The sequence below is a fragment of the Squalius cephalus genome (assembly GCF_949319135.1).
Source record: "Squalius cephalus genome assembly, chromosome: 13".
Taxonomy (NCBI): Eukaryota; Metazoa; Chordata; class Actinopteri; order Cypriniformes; family Leuciscidae; genus Squalius; species Squalius cephalus.
In genome coordinates this window covers 15,090,393-15,112,089 of record NC_137134.1, presented here as the reverse complement: position 1 = coordinate 15,112,089, position 21,697 = coordinate 15,090,393, and the positions used below count along the sequence as shown (strand labels likewise).

The 21,697-nt window shown below is 40.5% G+C and overlaps 1 protein-coding gene across 3 annotated transcripts; it reads right to left on the bottom strand.

The window, feature by feature from the left end:
- Nucleotides 1-1,697: 1,697 nt before the first annotated feature.
- LOC307169372 (beta-1,3-galactosyltransferase 2-like) lies at nt 1,698-19,166 on the bottom strand. Of its 3 annotated transcripts, none has more exons than XM_079889982.1 (3): nt 18,977-19,166; nt 3,454-3,521; nt 1,698-3,223 (listed from the first exon to the last, which is right to left on the bottom strand). In XM_079889982.1, the coding sequence occupies exon 3, from the start codon at nt 3,202-3,204 to the stop codon at nt 2,224-2,226; it is 981 nt and encodes a 326-aa protein (XP_079746108.1). In that variant the 5' UTR covers nt 3,205-3,223; nt 3,454-3,521; nt 18,977-19,166; the 3' UTR covers nt 1,698-2,223. The 3 variants fall into 3 exon arrangements, with proteins under 3 accessions (XP_079746108.1, XP_079746107.1, XP_079746109.1); XM_079889981.1 differs by lacking the exon at nt 18,977-19,166 and adding an exon at nt 4,712-4,841; XM_079889983.1 differs by lacking the exon at nt 18,977-19,166 and adding an exon at nt 4,712-4,841 and having other exon boundaries at nt 1,704-3,161.
- Between the last annotated feature and the right edge of the window lie 2,531 nt (nt 19,167-21,697).

The following is a 21,697-nucleotide window of genomic DNA, read 5'->3' as shown; positions in this document are numbered from 1 at the left end:
TTTATTAATTCTGTAATATATGTGTCCTATAGCCTACACAAGGCCTCTTAAACAAGGCACTTGGACTATGAGGGCTCCCTGGAACTTACTGTTGGGCCCTATGTGAATATGAAGGCCCTGTGGAGTTACAAATTTAAGAATCTGTATAAGATCTGCTGATCTTATGTCCTTACATAACATAACTAAGTTAGAACAATACTAAGGTAGAGCACATTGAATTTAGCATTTAAGGTTATGATGATGATATCAGCTGTTAATCAAAGTTTCCAGCAAGAGATTTGTGCCAGTCCTGTTCTCTCTATTGCAAGTTAAATGTGTCAGATTGGTAGTCTAACAAAGATATCAATAGCAAGATTAGTTTTAACATTATGTGACCATTGCATATCGACATGATGAAAATATTCATTCAAAATCATTTGTGCATTAATGCTGCATAATTATACCTGAGAATGCTTTGACGAGTTTCCACAGCGCACAATGCTTAAGGGAACGTCTGCCAATTCCACCAACTGCGGTAAACGTAGTCTATAATGTGTATTATTTTAAATTACTTTTAACATTTAAAAACAGACGTTTTCAAATTCCAAAGCTTGCAGAAGGTTCCTAATGGCAATACTGACTTAGGCTACAGCTTTCCTGGTAGCCTTGAGTGAATTAACTTGTCTAAGAAAATGATTCATAAAACGTATAAATATCAGTTGAGCCTATGTTTACTTTCGTCACTGACACAGACGAAGATGAAAAGACTAAGTTCAGCTTTAGGAGGGGAAGAAATAGGCCAGGATAAGAAGACTGAGAGAAAAAGAAATATGAAGATGAGGAGAGAGCAGGTATTGACAAATAATCTAATGACAAGGTTTTAAAGATAGCCTATTTCTTATAATTTTTTGGCCTTCAAAAGTCCTAAATTGCACATATGTAGATCAGAGAAATCAAAATTTTCTCGGGGGAGCATGCACCCGAACCCCCCTAACTACACCGGGGCCTTGAGTCTTATTGCCCAGAGCACAAATAACAACTTATGATTTCGGGGGTTTAGCAGGCTATTGTTCGGTTTCCCCGGCAAAATCGACTGACGCCGCGTCTGATCAAAAGTAACCTGCCTTGTCTTGTCTGTTGGTGTCAGTGGCCTCTTTGCTTCGGGATTTTTCATTGCGTGAAAAAACGGAGAACTGTGTCAACACGATGCGTGAGATTTGGCAGCCCTGTCTTCACCAACAACATTGTGCATTATATTTATCAAAAAACGATTTTATTATCGAACTGAGGGGGGGCTGGGGGGGGCCTTTGGAGATAACTGGCCCCAGGGCCTTCACAAGTCATAATCCGTCCCTGGGTGCGTTGAAGACGACTGGCACAAGTGGGACAATTAATTGGTTAATGGCACGCAGGTCTTGTGTGAGTCGCCAGCTACACAGCAAATTTCTGAGTGATAAAAAACCTAGTGTTGGGCAGCTAGTGATAAAATCTGGTGTTAATTTACAAAAATTATATGCTTTATCACTTGTTTAGTGATATTTGCACAGTGTTTCCTTTGGGTGTTCACACATAACATCTGCGAATGTACAGAGCATTTTCAATCTCCCCGCCCATCATGCGCTCTTCGGTCTCCATGACTACACATCGTAATGGGAATAACAAAACAAAAAAAAACTCAAATATTAAATGTGTTACAAAAGATTCACTGGAGGCAAGCTGGTTGAGAACCCAAACGCAACTTTAATAACAAAACAATTCAAAAACAAGATCAAACATAAAACAAAAGCATGGTATTGACAAGACACATGGCAGGATAACATGACAAACAGGGAATCACATGACAAGACACAGAAACATGACAATGATAAGAAAACCCAAACTGTGACAGAATGGATGTATTAAGAGTAATATCTGCATATTGTTTTCATGTCAGTTCCATAAGTTCTGACTGTAAATCAGCAAGTAATAAATAATTAAAAAAAAATAAGTTTGCATACACTTCGATCCTGAGGATATGTTCATGATGCAAATGGTTTCACTTGATAGAAACAAATAAAATGCTCTCTCTCTCACACACACACACACACACACACACACACACACACACACACACACACACACACACACACACACTTTTTATACACATTTTGTAAACTGATGTAAAGTGAACCAGTACACCAACATAACATGTTTTTTTCTTGCGGTCAGAAACATAATATGAGGAATATTCGGGATGTTTCCACCTCAGCATGGTTGGCTGGATGAATAAATATCTGTCCAATAAGAAGTCATCTGATTTGTGTTTTCTGTAAGTATTGCTATTAGTCTAGAATAGTAACAGCGATTGTACTGCAGTAGTCTCACCTCAAACAGTTCGATGTTTGGCGGTTTGGTGGGGACGATACCTAAACGCTCCAAACACATTCCAAGATATGCATCCTCAATATATATGGGCTTAACTTCCCTTGCTCCCAGTAGAATCTTTTGTGGGAGGTCCATAGAAATGATGTAACACATGCCCAGAGGATATGGAGGATATGTGTCCCTGGAGTACACGTCGTAGGGGAGAAAAAACCTGTTGGACGGGTCTCGTATTACAGTGCTGCCATACCACACTAACCCGGTCATATAGTTGCGTTGTACTGCGTTCAAACTCACAAGCATATTTATTAGGTTGTTCATGTTTAGGAGCACGTCGGCGTCCACTTTCACCGCGTAGGACGCCTGTTGACATTTTTTGTTGAGCCATTCCAGCATCACCATGGTTTTAATGGTCAGATTCCTGTAGGAATCCTGGAAGTTGCTCTGTAGAAGGTCTTTGTATTGTTGGCTCTCATTCCGGAGTTTCTCCTGCAACATCTCTTCATCGTTTCCACTGTGTACGCCTATAAGAAACAGAACCAGCACCACTTTGTCCCCAAAAACCTTTTGTTTACCCCACGTCTTCCTGATGCCATTGCGTGCATCAACGTCCCCAGGGGGCACGGGGACAATTGCCACCAAGTAGGGCTTTTGTTGTTCACATATATCTGGCTGGTCAATGATGAATTCGTATTTTCTGGGGTAAGCAACATAGTAAATCCCTGATACTTCCTGAAAAGTTTCCTTGGTTGGTCCCTCTGTCCTTTGCAACCACATTTTTGTCAAAGGGATATAAGTGAGATAGAGCAGTAAAGATGTTCCTGAAACCAGGAGACAAAACAGTAACCCCTTCTTTAAGGACATCTTTGCGAACGAGGCACAACTGAAAGAGCACAAAAAGAGACTAGGTCAATGACAACTTTTACATTTAATGAAAGTAAAGTTACATTTAATGACTCGGAAATGGCGTAACCATCAAGTAAAAAGAACTAAATTATTTGCATGTTGCACTTGAATGTGTTGGAAATATTATTTTATTGTATTCTTTGATGCCATTACGTTTTGGGGAAGTACCACATGATGTTATCTGATTATTTTAAGAAACTAACTGACCTTTTCACACAGTCATGAGGGTCTGCAGGGGTCACACGGTTGTCACATTGCCGAACCTTTATCTTTATCTGAAGATAGACATGAGACTGTCAGGTGTTAAACAGTAAACTTACCCCTGCATTTGAGATGATGGCTGAAATCCAATGCCTCTCATTAAAAACCCAAGGTATTGAGTTTGACGACATATAGACCTTATTCACAGCAGAGCCATCTTTGATTTTTAACAGGAATGAAAATGAGGCTATGAGGGATAGACAGACATACATCTCTTCAGTGGGTTGTACTGTTATTTAATGTGTTTTTGGATTGTTCTGCTGACGAAACACTGCAAAACTATATTTCCAAGAAATTTCAGAAGACAAAAAACTCCAGACAATATGAGCTGAAAATTATAAGTGATATAGGAGATTGATATAGGAGATTTATACAGCTTTTTACAGCGGATGCCATTGAAAACATGGTAAGTTTATCCCTCACAGCCTTGCTTTCATACCTAAACATTCTAAACAGTCTAGGGTGAATACAGGTAAAGTGGGACATTTTCTCACACAGTAATTTGCCTTTGGTTTCGTGTTAAAATATGTTCCAAATGACTTCCTCATACTAAACCATTTTAAGTAGCTAAAGATCTTGACAACAACATACAGGTTCCTCTTTTTTTATATAAAAACTTGTTCATATTCATATATTTTCCAAGAATTTCATGCAATAAACTAACATTTATTGTCAAAGTGGGACACCTAGTTCTTTTAAATATTAATTGTATTGATGTTTTACAAATAAACAATGTATTTGGAAGAACAAATACAGCACACAAAAAGTCGATACTTTATTTAATATCTTTATTTATCTTTTTAGACTGATTTAACATCTTCCCTAATTGCTGGCCCTGACCTTTTGTCTTCATTTCCTGGATTCTGAAATGGTTTATTATTTTATCAGTAGGCAAGTACAATAAGCACATTTTAAGAGCAAATTACACATGAACTTAATTATGTAGACTTACCGAGAACTAAAAGTTTTTTCGTATTTAGGCCAACATTTTGACCTACATTTTCCGCAAAAAAAAAAAAAAAAAAAAAAATCGCCATTCCCCTTACATTCTCACATATTAATTCAAAGCGCTGTAATCTTGACAACCCCGCTACTTAAACCAGACCACATGTTTCTTCCTTACTAACGCGCACTGTAAAGTACGGCAAAAAACTGTAATGTATATTAAACTCTCGAAATGAGGAAAATAAATATATCTGCTAACATCAGTCCGCGGTTTACGGCAGCAACACCTGGTGAACAGCTCTGAAACGCATTAATACCTCATGACTGCGTTTCACTCTGGCTGTTTCGACAGCCAACGGCACAATAACAGAAATATTCAATAAAGTATGCCAGTCCCCAGCAATAGCCGTCATTTCACCGTCTCGGTTAAATATAGACCCAATACGTCTGGCTATGTGCAACCCACTTTTAGCCAAAATAACACTGAATCTGGTTAAATGTAATTTTTTGCAAAATAACTTGCGAGATGTATGATATTCCATCATGTAGGCACAGTCAACTGTGATTACAAGGTGTTTGGTTTAATTTCTTTGACATGTTCTATGTGTAGGCTGTGTGTAGCCACGATTTAGCTCGTGGTCAGACCGGCTATTTGTAGCCCACTTATAGTCAAAACTGATTAATTGTAGTTGTTTTGGCCAGGCAGCGCATGAGATGGTTGATATCCCATTATGTTCGCATTGGTAATAATATCTACAAGGTGCAAGTGTCATTTCATGACATGGTCGACCTATAGATTTAGCTCTGAATAGCCCTGATTTAGACCAGCGATTAGTATAGCCTAGCCTAGAAATCTAGACGCACCCTAGCGGCAGCAAAATTTATTTTAACCGCTACCGCTAGATGGCAACAGCCCTACTGAGACATGACTACTGGCAACGCGAGACTTGATAATTAGTAGGCTAGAAATCACTGTTCTCACGATAAACATTTCCACCATTTTGAAACATTTTAAACGAGACGGAGCATTGCATTCACTTATCTGTCGGTCGAAGAGAACAGGTAAAAGACATTCCTACTTTTGTCTTGTAAGTATCTGTGTTTTCGTTTTAACATGTGCAAATTTTTTTATCTAAATTATTTGTTGTTGTTGGAATCGTGACATTTTTGCGGGTAACAGTGTACAGTGAACTATAACCCGTTTCCATGTTTCCTTAAACTCGAATTATCTGAATTCAAAGGGGTAAACATGAAATGTCTCGGTTACTAACGTATCCTCGGTTCCCTGAGATGAGGGAACGAGTATTGCGTAAGTAGCTTACGCTATGGGAAAACTCCTTTTCTCCAGAATATTGAAGCCAAATTTTTAAAACGCAGTGCAGCTGCACAGCATACACAGATGAATGGCGAGAGCGGTCATTGGCTGTGCTGCGGCAACTGCACAAACCTATGACGGGGCGGCTCAGCACAAAACCCCCATAAAACTTGGGCCCGATACTTATCCGGTCCTGTTTTTAACACGAACTACGGTTCATTATAAAGGTTTGGCCCTTATTAGGCCCACTCCTTGTCTTTTCCCTTATGAAGCCCGTCACTGACCGGATTACTGGGTTATACTTTACGACTTTACGCGTAAACCAATCAGGGAATTTCGCGCCCTGACATGTCAGAGCCCGCCAGAATGGCCGTGGCCAGAGGCTATAAATTGAGCCCATCGTCCGTCAGGGACTTTAGGTTAAATCGACTGAAGCGATTCCCTGATCAAAGCACAAGCACGGCGAGTTACGCAATACTCGTTCCCTCATCTCAGGGAACGTTTCGAGAGGTCTCTCGTATTGCGTAAGTAGCTTACGCTATGGGAACCTTCAAAACGCCGTGCGTGCTTAACTTAGCTCTAATATTAGCCCGAGGCAAGATACCTGAAGCCGTAAAGAGTAAAGTATAACCCAGTAATCCAGTCAGTGACGGGCTTCATAAGGGAAAAGAAAAGGAGTGGGCCTAATGAGGGCCAAACCTTAATAATGAACCGTAGTTTGTGTTAAAAACAGGACCGGATAAGTATCGGGCCCAAGTTTTATGGGGGTTTTGTGCTTACACATTTCATATTGAAAGTACCCTTGAATGCAAGCAGGGACATGTAGGTTATAAAACCTGCTAAATGTGGACAGTGAGACCCAGCCGGTTGCCGCACAGATATGTTCAATGGGTATTCAAGCCCAAGAGACGAGACCATGCCTCTCGTGGAATGACCTCTGATACCTAAGGGGCAATGAAGGCCCTTAGATTCATAAGTCAGCACTATAGCATCAACTATCCAGCGCGATAATCTCTGCTTTGAGACGGCGAGCCTCTTGATGCGGCCGCCAAAGCACACAAAAAGCTGTTCTGACTGTATGAATGAGGCAGAACGCTCTAGATAAAACTCTGAGAGCCCTGACAAAACAGAGTAAACTCGCATCTCTTTTGTCCTTTGGTGAGGAAAGAGCTGCTACGGAAATAACCTGTGCTCTGAATGGAGTCGAGAGCACTTAGGAATATAACCATGCCTTGGCTTAAGGACGGCTCTGGAGTCGTTAAGCCCAAACTCAAGGTAGGACGCGCTTGATGACAGCGCGTGTAAATCGCCCACTCTTTTAACTGAAGCGAGCGCTAGTAAAAGAGCGGTTTTGAGCGAGAGGTGCTTCAGGCCTGCAGACTGAAGCGGCTCAAACGGGGAGAGGTCCCAGATTGGCACAGAGGGAGGACATGGAGGATTCAGCCTCCTTGCCCCTTTAAGGAAGCGGACAATGAGATCGCTTCTTCCCAGTGATTGTCCGGCCACAAGAGCTTGGAATGCTATTATGGCTGCCACATATACTTTGAGCGTGGAGGGGTTGTGACCCACGTCCATGAGCTCTTGAAAAAAGGTGAGTATGGTACCTCGCAAGAGTAGGGGTCCAGGCTCCGTGCAGCGCACCAGCTAGAGAACACCCTCCATATCTGAGCGTAGAGGCGCCTAGTTGAGGGCGCTCTTGCTTCAGTGGTGGTTTTCAGCACCCTATTGAGATAGAAAATTGCCCAAAACCACACTGCTTTCATTTATTAATCAGCATTTATTCAGTGTTACTTTGTACAATTTCTAAGCCAGTACATTTTGAACATTAACGATTTTTACAAAATTGCACTGTGTTTTAAAAATGACCAAACAAAGCCCAATTTTCAACGTCTATTTTTGGGCTAAATTTGGACCAAATCAGACGGACCAAACGTCTATTTTTGGGCTAAATGAAGGCTATGACGGGCCAACTTGATTTAGCCCAAAAAAAAAAAAAACATCTTAATGACGTCTGGAGCTGGGTGGGGAAACCGTCCAAATTTAGCCCAAAAATAGACTTTGAAAATTGGGCTTTGTTTGGTCCATCTGATTTGGTCCAATTTTAGCCAAAAAAAGACTTTGAAAATTTGGCTTTGTTTATTTAGCCCAAGACGCACATCTGTTTTGGACCACATATAGCCCTAATATAGCATAAAAACAATTAAAGTCTATTGTAGCATGTGAAGAAATAGATTGTAGAAATAGTTTCAAAGTTACGTGCCACTGCACATCCCAGAAATACATTACTTGTAAGCACCTATACGTTCGCAAACCATATAAATACCTACATGATTTGGCATAAATCCAGCAAAAAGCACACCTTAGTGGTTTGATGCCACACCTTAGAATGGCATTTTACACATTTGTGACTACTTGTGTCCAGCTTCAAATTCAGAATACAGGTTTGTGACTTGTCTGCGAGTGCAAATTTCAACATTCAACATTCAATTTTTATTTTACAGGTTTTCACATTGGAGCTGTGAGTGTAAATGTTCACGTACAAGGACGAATATTTATTGTACAAGTTCTCAAATTCACATCTACGTGGTCTCGAGTTTTGCTACTCTTTTACCTTCATAAGCCTCCCAAGCATGTAAGTGGAAAGTCTTTTTGTAGTCAGGAAGTCCCAGCATGGGAGTTGACGTCATAGCTTTCTTTGAAGCCTTAAAGTGGTGCGTGGTTTCTTCCGTCCACGTTATTCTGTGCAATGGAGGTGCCGTGTGGTCAATCAACAGTTTGTCAACTGTTTGTCGTGAAATGTACAGTCTGGTTTCGATGACCTACATAAATGTATGAGTCCCAGAAAACTTTGAAGCCTTTGATGCTTTGAACCCCGTATGTAGGGGTATGGAATTCATCATAGGCGCGTTGAGGACGACTGGCACAAGTGGGACGAATAATTGGTTAATGGCACGCAGGTCTACTCTTGAGTGAGTTGCCAGCTAGTGCCATATGCTTTAACAACTGGATTAATTTGTGTGTTATAGGGTGAGTGTGTTGGCACGACCCAAGGTTATTTTCGTAAACGAAAACTGAAACTAAGACTAAAACTATTGGTCAAAAAACATTTTCGTAAACTGAAATAAAATAGAAATTTCAACAAAAATGAAAAACTAAAACTAAACGAAACTAACAACACTTACTGAAAAACTAACTGAAATAAAATAATAATTAGCAAAAATAAATAGTCGTTTTTGTAATTAATAAGCTCTCATCCTGTAGCCTACCGGAAAATCACTTTTTTCCATTCCACTGCGGTCCGTGTATCTTTTGGTATTTTGATTTTCTGTTTGGAATGGAATAACGAGAAATGAAAACCAGCTCGTTTATTCGTTTTTTAGTTTAGTTTAAAGAACGAAAAATTAGATTTTGGCTCGATTTTTAATTTTTTGTTAGTGGTTTACAAATCGGTTTATGGGTTCGATATTTCATTTGCACATGTGGGCGGCGCTGAAACGCCCCTTTCATCTGATTGGTCAAAACGCTCCGCCTTCAGTAAGCTACAAGCTTTTCTTTCTGTCAGGCAGAATAAGAGTCAATATCAGTGCGGCACTTACAAATGCACTTTAATAAAATAATGTCTGAAACCACCACTCACTGTTAACTACACACAATATTTGAAGCAGAATATGTTGCTGGTCACGTAATTCGTGCTGCTGCGACTTGCAAGCGACCCCAATAATGTGAGCCACAGTATGGCCTATAGCCTATGACAGATTATTTTAGCATGATGTATTTCCCGTTGATAAATCAGTGCAAATAGTTCCGTCACTTTGGATAAAAGGGAAGTGGAAATAAAAATCAATAATAGGGTGAACTGTACATGATAATTTGTCCGTAACATGTACCACTCTCATCTTTTATTTACATCAAAAGTCAGGTAGGCGTGTGTGACATATGTACACACACGTGTGTGAGACATATGCCAGACTGTAGGCTATAATTAATTTAGAAAATTGAATAGAAATAAAGTTTATATTTATAAATGTAAGCATGTGTAGTCTACTCAGTTCACATGAAAAGAAAGAGACAGAAAAGAGAGAAGCTAGAATCAGTGAACGTATATTAATACTGACAAAATTACCAGGTTTGGGATTAATTAAATCATGTCGGTTGAAGAGCACGGCATACCTTTAAAATGTTATTAGTTTTATTATAAAACTAATACAATTTTATTACATACTGAATTGGTCGACGTTTCTCTGAGTTTTCTTTATTATGTTGGCTTAAGAAAGCCAGCATATTTGAACATTATTATTATTATTATTATTATTATTATTATTATTTATTATTATTATTATGAGAAATTGACTCTGCCTAGAACTTTAATGCTTCACCAAACTCAGCTCAGACCTTCAGACTAGTCTGACTCGCTTATATCTTTTCTAACTGGTCAGACTTACTTTCCCAAAAAATGACTTGCGTTATCTGAGCAATGAAGGCCGTAATACTTAATGCTGTCCACTAGAGGGGGGGACAGGATAATAAATGTTTTCCACTGTTTGCATCAGTTTAAATGACAAATAAATAGGCCATATCTGTGTATCCACTCTCTAGTTTATTTTAACATATTGTTATTTGTGGTGTAATCTGTTTTATGGTGAAGGGCCTAACAGGAAGTACGGGGACTACTGTGTGCTTACTGTGATGTGAATGGCTTTGAGTTTGAACAACGTAAAATAAATGCTGTTCAGTTGCTCTACAACGTGTCGCTTGAATCTATGCCCAAAAACACGACATGGTGTCAGAAGTCGGGCGGCAGTAAGAGCTTAATCGCCGGGGAGTGAAAGTAAGCTGTTCTGGGAGTGAAAAAGACTTTATCCGGAGAAAAAGATGTCGGATACAGATGAAGCGGGAGCTAGCGCACCGCATACGCAGCCTCGCATTCTACCGCCCCAGCTACAAGTAAACGGCAACAATGCTAACGCTAATCCACCCCCAAACGCCACATTCACCATTCAGCCTCCCGAAGCATTTGATTTTTCTAAGCCTCAGCAATGGGAAAAGTGGATACGGAGGTTTGAAAGATTCCGATTAGCCAGCAATCTGCACCTTAGCTCAGAGGCTAACCAGGTAAACACGCTCATCTACTGTATGGGGGATGAAGCGGACGACATTCTTCGAGGTCAAGCTTTATCGGACGTGCAGAGACAACAGTACCAAGCGGTAAGAGACACTTAGACATATATTTCGTGCCCAGGAAAAACATTATCTACGAAAGAGCCCGGTTTAATCAAAGAGTGCAGCTAGCTAATGAGACTGTTGACTCGTTTGTCACCGCACTTTATGCTTTGGTGGAAAACTGCAACTACGGAGCACTACGCGATGAGTTACTAAGAGATCGCCTCGTCGTGGGACTCAGAGACACCAGCTTAGCTGAGAGACTTCAAATGGACAAGGATTTGACGCTGGAGAAGGCAGTAAATCAAGCCCGGCAGTCAGAAGTCATAAAAAGGCAACAAACAGACATCAGAGGAGAAAGCAACATGGAAATAGATGCTGTGTCAGTGAAATATAGGAAACAACAGCATCCAAAATACAAGTCCCCAAGTCAACCAAAATACACAACAAAGTCCAAAACACCAAATGAGAGATCCTGCTACAGATGTGGTAAAACCCCTGCACATGCTAAAGGACAATGTCCAGCAAAAGATGTGACCTGTCGCATACGCCTCACGCTCAACTGAGACAGAGCAGAGGTATGCACAGGTGGAGAAGGAGGCGCTTGGACTAACGTGGGGATGCGAAAGATTTAAAGACTTTCTCATCGGGAGACACTTCTCCTTAGAAACTGACCACAAGCCACTTGTCAGTCTGCTGGGACAACAAGCCCTAACCGAGCTTCCACCCAGGATCCAGCGGTTCCGACTCAGGCTCATGAGGTACAGTTACTCCATCTCACACATTCCAGGCAAAGCACTCTTCACAGCAGACACACTGTCACACGCACCTGTCGAGCAAGATTCAGATTCTAAGGCTACAGCAGAACTACTGGCTGACACAAACATCTACGTCGATGAAATAATCAGAAGCCTACCTGCTAGCTCAACGTACATCACACAACTGAAAGAACAACTAAAAACAGACAACACATGTTCTGAAGTCATGTCATTGTGTCAGAGAGGCTGGCCAGATTACAGCCATCTCACAGGCCCAATCAAAGCATATTGGCCACACAGAGACACTGTAACTGTACATGATGAACTGTTACTGAAAGGCACCAGACTCGTGATTCCTACCACTATGCGCAACTCTGTCCTCGTAGCCCTACATGAGGGACATCAGGGAATGTCTAGATGCAGAGAGAGAGCTAGAGAGACAGTGTGGTGGCCTGGTCTGAGTGGCCAAATCAACGAACTTGTGAAAAACTGCACCATATGCATTAAAGAACGTGCCAACTCAGTGGAGCCTTTAATGCCCAGTGAGTTCCCTGAAAGACCATGGCAAAAAGTTGGAGCTGATCTTTTTACTCTCAACAACAGTAACTATGTACTTGTGGTGGACTATTATTCCAGATTTGTGGAGATAGCCAAACTGACGCCCACGAGATCAGAAGATGTTATAGTACACCTAAAGTCAATCTTTTCCAGACATGGGATTCCAGAGCTTTTCTACAGCGACAATGGACCTCAGTTCTCAAGCCATGGTTTCAGACATGTAACCAGCAGTCCAAGATTTGTAATTTCTTTGCATCTCCTTTTCTTTGCATCTCCTTTCGAATACAACATTCAAATTACTAGACAAAAAATTGTATCCTGAGAAAAGTGGATTTTGATGGGTATAGCTCCATAGACCTCCATTCATTCTGCACTCGCCTGCGAGCGCCCCCGCATGGACAGAGACGTGTTACTGCAGCCAGTCCAGAAACTGGAAGTAACCAGAGAGTGCCAATTCTCTTCATATTAGACATTCGCTGTTAATACTCCAAAGGCAGCTACCCCAGGTCCTGTCAGAACTAGGCTTGGCAGAGTTGTCGTAAAACTTCAAAGACTGAACTTGTGAATACAAAAGAGTTAAATAAAAAGAAAGTGTTCAATAATTTGTAAAAGGTAAAAGAAAGAAAAAAAGAGTTTTCTTTCATGCAGTATAGGTTCATTTAAGTCTGCATTCATCTCATAGAAAGGGGGATGTTGTGTAATCTGTTTTATGGTGAAGGGCCTAACAGGAAGTGTGGGGACTACTGTGTGCTTACTGTGATGTGAATGGCTTTGAGTTTGAATGACGCAAAATAAATGCTGTTCAGTTGCTCTACAACGTGTCGCTTGAATCTATGCCCAAAAACACGACATTATTCACACTGGTTTTTGCATTTAATGTTTGTCCATCTGGAACTTTTATTTGTCATGAGCTCTATATTTTAAGATGTAGCCTACTAGAAAAAAAAATATGATTCAACAACACAAACTCTGTTTTTACTCTGCAAATTTGTTTTCCTTTCAAGTAGGCTATAGCCTACAAGTTCTGCTTTTTGCCATGGCTTGCCATACTGCCCAGAACAAACAATATTTTCTCCACACGAGATGTTTAAAAACCCTGCATGTAGTTTTTGTGAAGACGAGCGCATATCTTACAAAGGTTCCAGTTCTGTTTAGGCTATTGTAGTTTGTAATGCTTGTTATGTTCCTAAATTTATATAGGCCTAACACATTTAAACTTCTATCTATCTATCTATCTATCTATCTGACTGATTGACTGACTGAGCTTCCTTTGAGAAAAATAGCAGACCACCTTTTTTAAACTGTTATTTAAACCGGTGGTCTGCTATATTTCACAAAGGAAGCCCAGGTTGTTGGCGTTATATGAGAAGGACATTTTGAATATGTGCCTACTGTAAAATTAGCTGGCTTAAAAATGCGGATTGATCAGTGCAGAGTTATTCCAGATGCCTCCTGGTGCTGTTCATATTGGAATTGTGTAATCACAGATTATGAACAGATGTTTTCAGAGGTGGACAAAGTACACAACTTCCTTACTTGAGTGAAAGTACTGATACTACTGGTCAAATATTACTCTGTTACAAGTAAAAGTTGTAAAGACCGATTTTTACTTAAGTAAAAGTACAGAAGTACTCGTTTTTAAAAGTACTTAAGTATCAAAAGTAAATGTCAATGCATTGTTTTATTATTGTTGCATTGTTGTGTGTAATACTCACAGTACCTTATGCCTCTGAATCTATGCCTGCCTTCCTACCCTCATATCAATATCACATTTATTTCTAGAACACAGTTCCAGTAGTGGGATTGAATGTGAGACTGAATAAATGCACTCAATAACGTCCACAATGGTTTCGGACACCCAAATGGCTGTTCCCTCAAACAGTGTCATATTTAAAGTTTTTGGGCTTTTAGTATGAATATGTTAGCCTTACTGTTATCTAAGCTAGTGTTCACCAAAACAATGACAAAATTCGCATTTAGAAGACCAAACCCAATGTTGAAAATGAAAATCAGTTTCAATACAGTAAAATCAAGTAAAGTACAGATACTCAAAAAGTGTACTTAAGTAGGGGAGAACGGGGTAATGTGAGACATCGGGTAATGTGAGACACCCCCTGTATCTAGGCAATGGAACACAATTTTGGTCATTTGAACATTATGTTTTCAAGCCCCTCTCATTTACCCTTGGCCATGAAGGAGAGGACCTCATGGTGCTGTAGTAAGCATGTTTTTTTCACAAAAATATTTTTTTTGCATGTAAAAGTAAATTTTCTTGCTGTCAACTTAATCAACTGTTGTGCCAAAGCAAATTGATTCAGGTAGAAAAACTTATATCATACATGTTGATGAACTACCAACATATAAAACCATGTGATGATGCTAGCTGAAGATAAGCCTGAATTGCTAAGAGAGATCGTTTTTTTCTAAAATGTGGCGGTGGGGTAAAGTGAGACAAATGCTTTGGGGTAAAGTGAGACATGAGGCACAAGTTAAGTTTAGTCTTAAACATATTTTAACGTAATATTACATGACATGTTTTATTTTTAATGTCATAAACATTGTAGAAAAGCCATCAAAAAGAGAAGGGGGAAGCAAAATCAGTAGCCTGGGGTGCAGTAGCTGAGGCAAAGAGGTGGAGCACCTTCTCCCTCTAACCTTGTCCTAATGGAGCATTTGTCCCCTTCTCGACAAAACCCCCAAGGTTCGTTTTAGGACCGAGGTCGCTCCGACAAGAGCTCCGCACTCTCCCTGGTAGCCTGCTAGGGAGTAAAGTCAGCATGGGAATCTCGTCCATCTGCAACCTCACAGACACTGTCCGTTTTTGTTTTCGTCGGAGGACCTTCCTTTTTCTCCAGGCGTGTCTCAAGCCCCTGGAGTCGCTTCGCCGTTTACCAAGACCGACCATTCGACAAGCATACGTTTTACCTTTGGATCAACCGAGAAGCCCCGGACGGTTCGGGATCAACCGAGAAGCCCCGGATGGTGAACCCCCCCCCCCCCACCGCCTTTGCAGACATCCGTTTCAGACAGGCTATCTGAGTCTCCCGAGGTCTCGTATCGACGCACAAATCAGGGAGGAGCAAGCTCCCACTCGAGCGGACAGGGGCCGTCCCCAGGCACGTCCGAAGCTCCAATCGACCGGGCACCCCGACTTAACGGCCCGAAGGAGAGGGTGCACTCCTCTGGGCCCCAGGCAACCCTGAGGCGCCTGTTTTCCATTACCTTGTCCGATAAGAGTGTCATCTCCCTCCTCTACAACACCCCGAGCGTCCGTGTTTGGACCGTCGTTGCTTTAGCAGGAGCGCCAGCAGGTGTACAGATCTGACTTTGACCGGAGATGACCCACCCTCCCTGGGGCTGGCCCGGGAGGTCTGTGAGCATATAAGATATTTTTGGACATTTTTACGAGGAGGAATATCCTCCAGTGTGTCTTTCACCCCTAGTTCACCCAGGACGGTGCACGTTCACCGGTATGCACGCCCTGGCACCGAGGGACTGGGTGTCCAAACCAGACCCTATTTACTGGAAGTCTCGCCCACACAAAGTGCACTTTCTCTGGGCTGGGCCAGGCGGTTTCCCCACCCGATCTGACCACCACGGTTCTCTGGTCCGTGTTCCTTGTCCAAGTGGAGCATTGTCCCTCCTACACAAAGACCTAAAGGTCTGTTTTAGGACCGACTTTGCTCCAGACAGAGCTCCAGCGGTGGCGGACAAATCTGAATCTGGCCCAGGACAGGCCACCCTCCTTGGGCTGGGCAGGGCAGGTCTGAATGCATTGACCTTCCAAACGTGTCACAATATTTTGGACATAGTTATTTTTTTTTTTAGGAGGAATTTTCTCCAGCGTGCCATTCACCCTTATCACGCCAAGGGCGTTGCACCTTCACTTAGATGCGCACCGGTGGGTCATCAAAAAAATGTGCTTAATTGACCAATCCCCATGATTCTGTTACTAGTCCGACATTAGTTCTGGAATGTGTGGTTGCCAAGCTAGCTGTCAAGATTCTTACTTTTACAACATGTGTTGTTATGGAAGTTTCAGAGTGGAAAAAGTAAGCGGATCAGTTTACCCCCAGCTGGTTCACTTTACCCCCTTGATTTCTCTGGTCTGTCTCAGTTTACCCCTAAGCTGGGGTAAAGTGAGACACAAGACCACTTTTTTAAAAACAATCATATTTTCACTGCCCTTCGTCCTGAATACATTCTAATAATGTCCATTGCTAGGAAACATCCTGAATTAATGGGAAATGTGTAAATTTGACTGATATATCATTTTAGCTCGCTTAGAGGGGAACAAATGTAAAAAATGTCTCACTTTACCCCACTCTCCCCTACAGTACTCAAGTAAATGTACTTTGTTACTGTCCAACGTCTGGATGTTTTACACAACAAGGATATATTCCCATTGGGTTGTTGGGTTTTCATGTTTAATGGGAACTTTAGACACAATGATTTTTATACTGTACAAACTGTGTTATCCCCTAACTCTAATGTAACAGTTATGGGTAGGTCATCTACGGACATCTAATGTTACGGACATATTATCATGGTACAGTTCAGCCTATTATTGATTTTTATTTCCACTTCCCTTTTATCCAAAGAGACGGAACTATTTGCACTGTATTTATCAACGGGAAATACATCATGCTAAAATAATCTGTCATAGGCTATACTGTGGCTCACATTATTGGGGTCGCTTGCAAGTCACAGCAGCACGAATTACGTGACCAGCAACATATTTCTGCTTTAAATATTGTGCGTAGTTAACAGTGAGTGGTGGTTCAGACATTATTTTATTAAAGTGCATTTGCCTGACAGAAAGAAAAGCTCGTAGCTTACTGAAGGCGGAGCGTTTTGACCAATCAGATGAAAGGGGCGTTTCAGCGCCGCCCACATGTGCAAATTAAATATCGAACCCATAAACTGATTTGTAAACCGAGTCTCGCGTCTTTTGCATCATTTCGCGCATGACACAACGTTCTAAAAACGCAAGTTAAAATAAGTTAAACTTTTAAAAGACATGTCTCGAGACCTTGCACTTTTTCCCATTCCACTGCCCGCGTCTTTTTTCCGTTTTTCAAAGCAAAACCGCTTTCTGTGTGAACCAGCCCTAAGAAGCAGAAATAGCCAATTAAATATTTCTATCATGACTAGACTTGCGGTTGTATGTTAATTCCAGGTAAGATAAACATCTCATGTGAAACTAAACCACACATGTTAGACTAGATACCACACTGAGCAGAAAACGGAAAAAACGAATTACATATCTAGGCCAGATATAGACATAGGCTACATTTGTCAGAGAAGTAGGCCTATACTAAATGTCTGGTCTGAATAGAACATTTGAATATGAGTATAACTATGAGTATATGATTTTAAACGAAGCAATAGACAAAAAGCATAAATGTATCAATACAAGAATAATGTTTGAAAGGATTAATCATAGAAATAACCTTAAAGAATAATCATAATAATCATACGCATATTTTTTTTTTCTTTCTTATACACCACGTTAAACAAGATTTCATTTTTAATATGAATGAGTATGAATGAATAATTTTTACTTTCTAGTTGCATATGTTTGGTTCTTTGTTCATCCTCAAACAATTTTATTATTATTATTATTATTAAGAGGTTTTCACAAGAGTTAACTGCAAACTACAAACATTAAACTTTGCTGAAATTAAATGTCTTTAACTGGAAGTGTTCTGTTAACTTTGCTAAACTATAATTAGCCTACTAAAGCTAAAACTGAAACTAAATATATAAAAACTAAATAGAAATGTGTTCACAAAATAAGAACGAAACTAAAACTAACAAAACCATTAATGAAACTAACTAAAACTAAACTGAAATTTATAGGAAATTTGAAAATGATATTAAAATAAAAACTACAATAACCTTGACGACTACACCCTGTGCTACAAAATTGTCCAACAGTGGCTGGATACACAGGTGACAATGAGTACTGTTTGACATACACGTGAGATGAAGTTTTTAGCTTGGCTCTGTATGGTTCAATATTCACAAAACCTGTGTCATATTTAAATTTAAACCAAAGAATTGGGTTTACTTGCTCAACTTAGGGCCTCGTCTGTGGTATAGCGCTTCTGTGGTGCAATCCAACGGCATTACATACATTTTACAATGGTTCAACAGAGAGCTGCAGGCTTTTTTTTTTTGTTGCTTTTTGCTTTTTCTCAGGTCCCTGGACCCACACTTTCTTCATATTTTTTCCACACCTCAGATTCATTCATATATTTTATGTCCCGATTTGGGTCACCCCAACCATCAAGCACCATTGATTTTTGTGACATGGGTTCAGACCAAGCAGCAAGATTGGACACTAAAGTTTCTGTCCAGAAACCTTTACTATATCTATACATAAAATCCACTGGTCTTTCCCCAGGGAGTGATCTTGAAACCCTATTTCCACATTCCAGCAATTAATTTAGACACATCAATCAAATGACAATCAACAGATAAAACAATTACAGATCTGGTAATATTTTAGTCACTCTCTAGTCTTTTGTATGAAAGTCGCACGACTATGATTCCCTCATCTTGTTCACTTTAACCAAAGTGGCCTGGACAAATTCCAGCCTTAAGATATCATAAATCCTTTTCTATTTTGGGTTTTATGTCAAACAGAGACTACAGTGAGAGTTTATATTTATACAGGCTGACGTCGAGCAAGTGTTATCTCAATCTTTAGAGAAGAAAACACACTTACACAAGATCAGCCTCCTGAAGATCCAAAATTGGTCCTGGTTCTGCTTGGACTATCCCAGACAAAGCCCCCAATCTGTTAGATCATAATTATGGATCTTCCTTATCGAATTAAAGACAGAGAGTGACACTGATATCAGGGACCAAAAATGGTGCAGACACAGAAGGTTCAATCAAAATCAAGTCTTTGTTGAGAACCCTTCACCTATGTGTGTGCGTGTAAAGTTATGAGAAGTTGGTGTGTTGAGTTAAGGATGTGGTGGTGTGATGCCACAAAATGGTATATCATGTGATGTACTTCTGCACAGTGGAAAAAAACAATATGTGCAATCAATTCCTTTCTTTTACATTTTTTTTTTCAACTGCTTAAACACAAAATCCTTACTTGTCATACAATTTTTGAAACACCACACACCAAATCTACAAAACCATACACTAATTATCGGCCTTCGACTCAGTTTTAAATTTCATAAAACACTTTTTGCAAAACCACAACACACAATTATTACTCGCAAAAATCTAAAAGTAAGTATCTTGATTTCCTTTTTCTAACACAACCTATCAAAATGCCACACTAATTCATCAGAGCCTCACACTAACTCCTCACATGTGCAAACAACCCCAACCAATCATGGCTTTAGAATAGGCCTATAAATAATTCAAAGGTCAAGTTATAGGTTTTTCGGACTGTGTAATATTGTATTCACAACCACAAATGCTTACAGTAAAAAAAATGTATCATTTGGTTTCAATCTTGCTTCCGTGTTTACCGTGAATTTTTCAACATCCCTCTGCCAGTTACTTTACAGTTTTTCTCATTTGCTAAGACACACTAAATGAAACTGGGATCCGCTTGATCTTCATCATCACATTATTAGCACAGCAGAAGTCTTGTCTTGCAAATGTTTTAACACTTTTTCATTTGTTTCACACATTTCATTTGTTTCACACATTTCATTTGTTTCACACATTTCATTTGTTTCACACATTCAGACCCTTTGTCAAAACAGTTACCACAGATCTCATTGAAAGACCCCGAACTCTATTGGATTCACCGTGTTGAACAAAAGGAAAACATCTATTCACAGCTGATAGAAAGTTGCATAATTATAAATCTCTAATGCACCTGTGTGAAACTCATTTGCACAACTCTTCAATCAGCAATCAGTCCTCATCTATCTATAAAAGATGCCACCTCTGTATTACTATTTGCAAGCATGGGTCAAAGAGGCCATAGGCATGGAAGGAGAGTAAGAGGCCATGGCAGAGGGGCCCGAGGAAGAGGAGTTTGTATGCGTGTTGGAGGAGCTGCAGCAGCAAGAGGACAAAATCAAGCTCAAGTTTCAAATTAAATTCGGGCAACAATTATTGACCATGTCATCAATCATGGCTTGTCCTTTAGAGAGGCTGGACAAAGGGTCCAGCCCATTCTGAGTCGGAGCACTGTGGCATCTATTGTCAGGCTTTTTCGGAATGAGAACAGGTAATTCACAGTGTTACTGTAATGTATTAGCCTGGGTTTCCCCATGCGGCCTTGCGCGCAGCGCGATTTTATTCACGCTGCTAGGCAGCCTGGACACCATGGACCAGATTTTCCACTCAAAAAGGGAACAATCACAGAACGGGGAGGGAGCAGCAAGACGATGACAATGTCTATGCGACACACCGGAGCAGTTTGTTTGTATCTGTGGATTCAACATGGCATCAGACGTGAAGTTACCTTTCGATGCAGCCTTAGATAGTGTTCTAAGTAGTTTAGAACGCAAGTTTATTTCGTCTTCTTCCTCGTCGAATTTCTGTCGCTCTACATACGTCATCTGGTATAATTGAAACGATTGGCTATGAGCTACGTGCAGGCGCATTTGATAGACATTCGTAGCGCCCAATAAACGGCTCTGGGCATTCGTAAACCACGCCTCAAATACGAGAAAATGAACATGTGGTTCCCAGACCACGTCTCAATGAGAAGAGGTCTGACGTTAGCCAGGCTAGTAATGTATACCACTATGTATTTCAGCTTTACTGTATTGCCCTGTTAGCAGAAGAAACTGTGTCTACAGTAATGCAATGTTTTATCAATCCCATTTATGTGACTGTCATACAGTTGTAAGAGGTTTACCGTTTAGGACCCAAGGACCAGATGTTTGAAAGAAGACCCAGAGTCAGAATTATAAAAAATTGAAGAAAAGTTTTACTGAAGATAGTTTGCAGTTTCTTCAGCAGAAGTCAGCTTCAAGACTCACACAGGAGTTCGTTGGCCGCCCCCCTTACAGTTACAAAGATCACAGAAGTTATACCATTTCCAAGGTCTAAGCTACGTCATTGCTTACAGGTTGAATGATTCTAAATTGGCTAAGAAATTGATAAACATAGTAATTTTCCACACATATACAGATAGACAGAAGCATATCTCCATAGATTATGCCGCTGACACTCGGACCCTGAAGTTAGGCACGTCGTGACCTTCCAGGTCGCAGATTTGGGTTGCTGGGCGCCAGAATGTCCCCAACAACAACTCAGTCAATCTCCAACAATGCCAGTGGTTCCTTAACCTGTAACCAAGAAGACTAACACACACACTGACACACATCTTTTCCAAGGTTGGATTTGGCTAGGCTCTAACTATAAACAGGAGTCTCGTCTCAAAACATCAAGATAACAAGTTCTTTCTCTCAGGATAGGACTCTTTAGTCTGAATGGAAAATATAGGCTTTAACTGACAAAT